The sequence below is a fragment of the Ambystoma mexicanum genome, chromosome 7p (assembly GCF_040938575.1).
Source record: "Ambystoma mexicanum isolate Mex_15411 chromosome 7p, UKY_AmexF1_1, whole genome shotgun sequence".
NCBI lineage: Eukaryota > Metazoa > Chordata > Amphibia > Caudata > Ambystomatidae > Ambystoma > Ambystoma mexicanum.
In genome coordinates, this window is record NC_090939.1 from 609335533 (window position 1) to 609339662 (window position 4130).

Consider the following 4130-nt stretch of genomic DNA (forward strand, 5'->3'; position numbering starts at 1 on the left):
CTTTCTGCATTGTGAATTTGAGGTGTTTGAGAACAGACTAAATCAGTGACTCACCCCCTGAAATGTGCCTAAAATTAAACTTTTATGAGTTTAGCAATTATTTTTATAGAATTCGAGAAAGACTATTAGTTATTCCTATTATTTTTTTTAGATTGCTTATGGTTTACAAAATAAAACTTTACAACTATTAAGAATATGTTCATGCAATATAGAAACAAAACAAAAATACAGCAGAATCAATGATATTAAAAGAAAAATAAATGATTATAAATGATTATAAAAAGATCAAAACTTCAATCCAATTAATTTTGAAAATTAAAAGCAATCGATTTAAAAATAACATGCAACCGCTAACTCATCAGACACATTAGGAGAATGCAAACATCTTTGCCACAGAGAGTCAGTATTGATCCAGGTTACTGAGAGGAGCAACTTTCCTAGGTAGCCCATGCGCAAAATGTTCAATGCAGGGTACTCTATAAGTAAATGTCTACACGTTTCTTTATTCTCAATGATTTTACAAAATCTGCTAAACTGATCTTCCATTTAATTTTGCCCTCTCCTATGTAGGATCTTGCGCGTAGGGAGCAGGTTCCATGGAAAGCATAAGAACACTGCTCTACGCATAGAACAGGGAAACAGAATGAGATAAGGCAGAACTGATCCAGTTTTTTATATTCATGGCTCAGATGATTCATCGATGGATAACTATGGCATTTGTCAACTGTCTTGACCCAATCTAGATCGTACAACCGATTTTTAACCTAATCAGGGTTATTAGCAAGGAACTCTGTATCCACATTTAGGTCTTCCAAAATAGAGTTGCCATATCTGTGGAGTTCAGACAGGAAATTGACTCTGTTCCACCTCGGGAGCATACCCATAGCTTTACTCAATATCTCATATAACGATGCATCCATTGGTGCTAAAAGTTCTATTCTTTCTTATTTAGGGTCATTGCTCAAAGTGTTAAACTTGTGGAACCTCCTGTTTTATTTTAAGAGGCCTGAACAAGACAGCCAGGCATTCTAGAAACAAAGAGCCACATGTCGCTGGTCAGAGCCCAGGAGCTTCCAATTAAAATATTTGTTTAGGGGTAGCACGGGAGGCCACAGGGGTCGCAGTTGCGACCCCTGGCAACCCCCAAATGACGTCCCTGGGGGCATCCTGTCAGGCAGAAAGCCAGATTAGCAATATTTGTGAACATAGAGCTACCACACTAAAGCAGCCTTTTTCACACATACTCTGCATTGTCTGTGATTGATTGCGCCACGCAGTACAGAGGAAAGCCTGGCTCACCCATGAGGGCCACTTGCAAGCATTGGGCAATCTCTTGGACTACTTGGACTTGAAGAACTGACATGGCTATACAGATATGCTAAACAACCATAGCCTTAATTACCTTGCAAGGTGTATTGCAATGCCCGTGTACTGCATGGGGGTTTGCCTAGGCAAGAAGGCAAGTCCACGTCGAGCAGATCCCCCTTGCCACAAGTGTTTCTGCAGCTTGCACAGTCTAGCCCAAGACATTATGGTCTATAGGAAAGCTTTACTTACACACCACGACGAGGTATTGGGCGGTGCAGCATTGCCTCTGACCCACCCGACATTTTTGGAAATGTATTTATTGGTTCTAGAGCTTTATATAAAATTTGATCAAAGCCCTCACAGCTTCAGAGAGCGCTCGCTACGCCATAAAAATAAATGTACAGTGAGTACAAAATGTAAAGCATGAAAGAATATTAAAAAGAGAGTTATTCAAATTCTTTTTTAATTTTATTGTGCTCTTGCAGGCTTTCTGTAAACCAGGCCAGCGGTATTGAAACTTGGTCATATCGAGCACGCCCTCCCCCCCTCAGTACAAGTATTGTTTCAGGGCCCGCTCCTCCCTACCCAGTCTGAAGACCACTGCTGTAAACTGCAGCAGCAAATAACACAACTTCAAGTGACTCACTTTGCACTGCGCTTTTTATGGCCTTTTTAATACACTGATGAATAAAGAATAGGAATGGGTTCGACGTGAGCATACATTTTTCCCACCCCTGCTCAGGATAGAAAGAAACCATTAAAAAAAGGAAATATTATATGTTCTTATTTCAAGAATGGGCATATGTCGGCTGGGGTGTCATGCCGTTGTTGCTTTTGGGAGCCGGGGCTTTGCATGTGTGCTCATCCAAGCATCCATCCATCACAGCAGAGACCCCATCCCATCTGTGAGAGCAGGCCGCCAGTGTCAACAAGCTCCTGACATTTGAATGCCTGGGAAGCTGCTCGTTTCCATTGTAAATATATCCAAATGTGTCTTTGCTCAACGCCTGGCCCAGGCCATAAAAGAAAGGGAAGAACCCATTGTGTCAATTTCAGATCCCTGCTAATTCGGCGGCGCTCTGCTCCCGTGGCCACCGCTGGGAAAATCCTCTGGAATTCTCGATGGAGCAGGAATTCATGATCAGCGCTCTGTTGCAGAAAGTCGAGTGCGCGATTGGGATTGCTGGGCATGCATTCATAGTGGGTGTCAACCTCCTGGACTGGACGAAAAGGCGCAGGCTGAGCACCTGCGACATCATTTTAACATGCCTGGGCGTGACCCAGTTTTGCTTCCTAACAACCATCTTGGTGGGACATGCCCCCTGGCTGGGTGACCTTCGGCCTGATGCTTATGAACTTGCGGCCAAAATTCGTCTGGCTGCAGAGCTGTCACTTGGCTACATCAGTTTCTGGCTGAATGCCTGGCTTTATGTGTTCTATTGCGTGAAGATTGCCACCTTCAACCACCCCATCTTTCGGTGGCTCAAGATCAGGATCCCCAAGCTGATGCCCTATCTGCTTGCAGGGTCTGTGCCAGCCTCCCTGCCATGGAGTCTGCCAGTCCCGTGGTGTTTCTATCATCCGTGCTATTTGAACATGACTGATGATACCTGTATCAGCCGGCCCGACCTACCGCATGATGGAGAGTTCTATGAGGTGGGCTCTTATGACCAGGAAATGATCTATGTCTATACCTTGGGGTACAGTCTACCTTTCCTCATCTTTTTCATCTCTGCTGGCCTCCTGGTGGCATCCCTAGGTAGGCACGCTTGGCAGATGGGGAACAGCGAAGAGGTCGGTTTAGGGAGTTCGCACCGGGAGGTACATTTCCGGGCGGTAACGAGCGTGCTGGCCTTCACCTTCATCGTCCTTGTCTATTTCATCATACTTATGTACAAGCTCGACAACAGCAAGAACCGGTACAGCGCATGGATCTGCCCCATCGTGGAAGCGGTTTACCCTGTGGCCCACTGTTTCATCCTGATCCTCACCAACTCAAAGCTCAAAGGGGTCACAGTTGGGATCCTGTGCTGTGTGAAGTGTAAGGCGAAGCAAGGGAATTCCAGCCACCTATCAGCGGATCTCACCCAGTAGACATCCGCAGGTTAAGCGACCTTCACAATTCTGCCAAAACAGCCTGAGCAACAAGCTACTGTAAAAAATCGGATTTACCCAAGCCATTCTTCTGCAAGCTGGGATACTGTGGGCTCAACATATGGCTGTACCTAGACCATGCTTAGTTGGAGAGCAGGTCGGCAACCACTCTCCAGGAGTTTGGACTATGACTCTCATAACTCCCCACCTTTGACCATTCTGGCTAGGAATAAAGGGAGGTGTTGTTTCCCATTAAATCTTCCATCCTCTCCTCATTCTTGCCACCTCTTCTCTCGTGACCCTTTTTCCCTCCTACCGCCGTTCTTTCTGAAATGTATGCCACGTGGCTGGAAATAGGAACAATGTTTCTGGGGATCCCGTTGCCAGCGAGAGAGTGGTGTGAGCAATGCAGGTGGAGATAGGGTTACAGTTAAGGCAGTAAAGAGGTTGGCTGGCCTGTAACGAGGTCTCCCACTTTCCTCAACCTTGTAATATATATTTTTAAAAACCTATAAAAGCAATTAAAGCCAAAAAACAGTATGATAACACCTTTACAAAACATATCATAAAAGGAAGACCCCAAATACAACAATGCAACTGTGAGTTAAAAAAAAATATCCTCTGGAATGCCTGATTGTACTACAAAAAATAATGGACACACATTCAAAGTAATACACTGATAGTCATTGACACAGACATGCAGCTCGATGTTTATGATATGTCTAACA

The 4130-nt window shown here is 44.6% G+C and overlaps 1 protein-coding gene across 1 annotated transcript; it reads left to right on the forward strand.

Moving 5' to 3' along the window:
- Positions 1-2430: 2430 nt before the first annotated feature.
- Positions 2431-3402, forward strand: LOC138525963 (taste receptor type 2 member 9-like). Its single transcript, XM_069636264.1, has one exon. It carries the CDS (start codon positions 2431-2433, stop codon positions 3400-3402), a length of 972 nt encoding a protein of 323 aa, XP_069492365.1.
- Positions 3403-4130: the final 728 nt, after the last annotated feature.

Excerpts from the sequence above, each read along its gene's own strand:
- LOC138525963 (XM_069636264.1), top strand. The coding sequence starts at position 2,431 with ATGGAGCAGGAATTCATGATCAGCGCTCTGTTGCAGAAAGTCGAGTGC.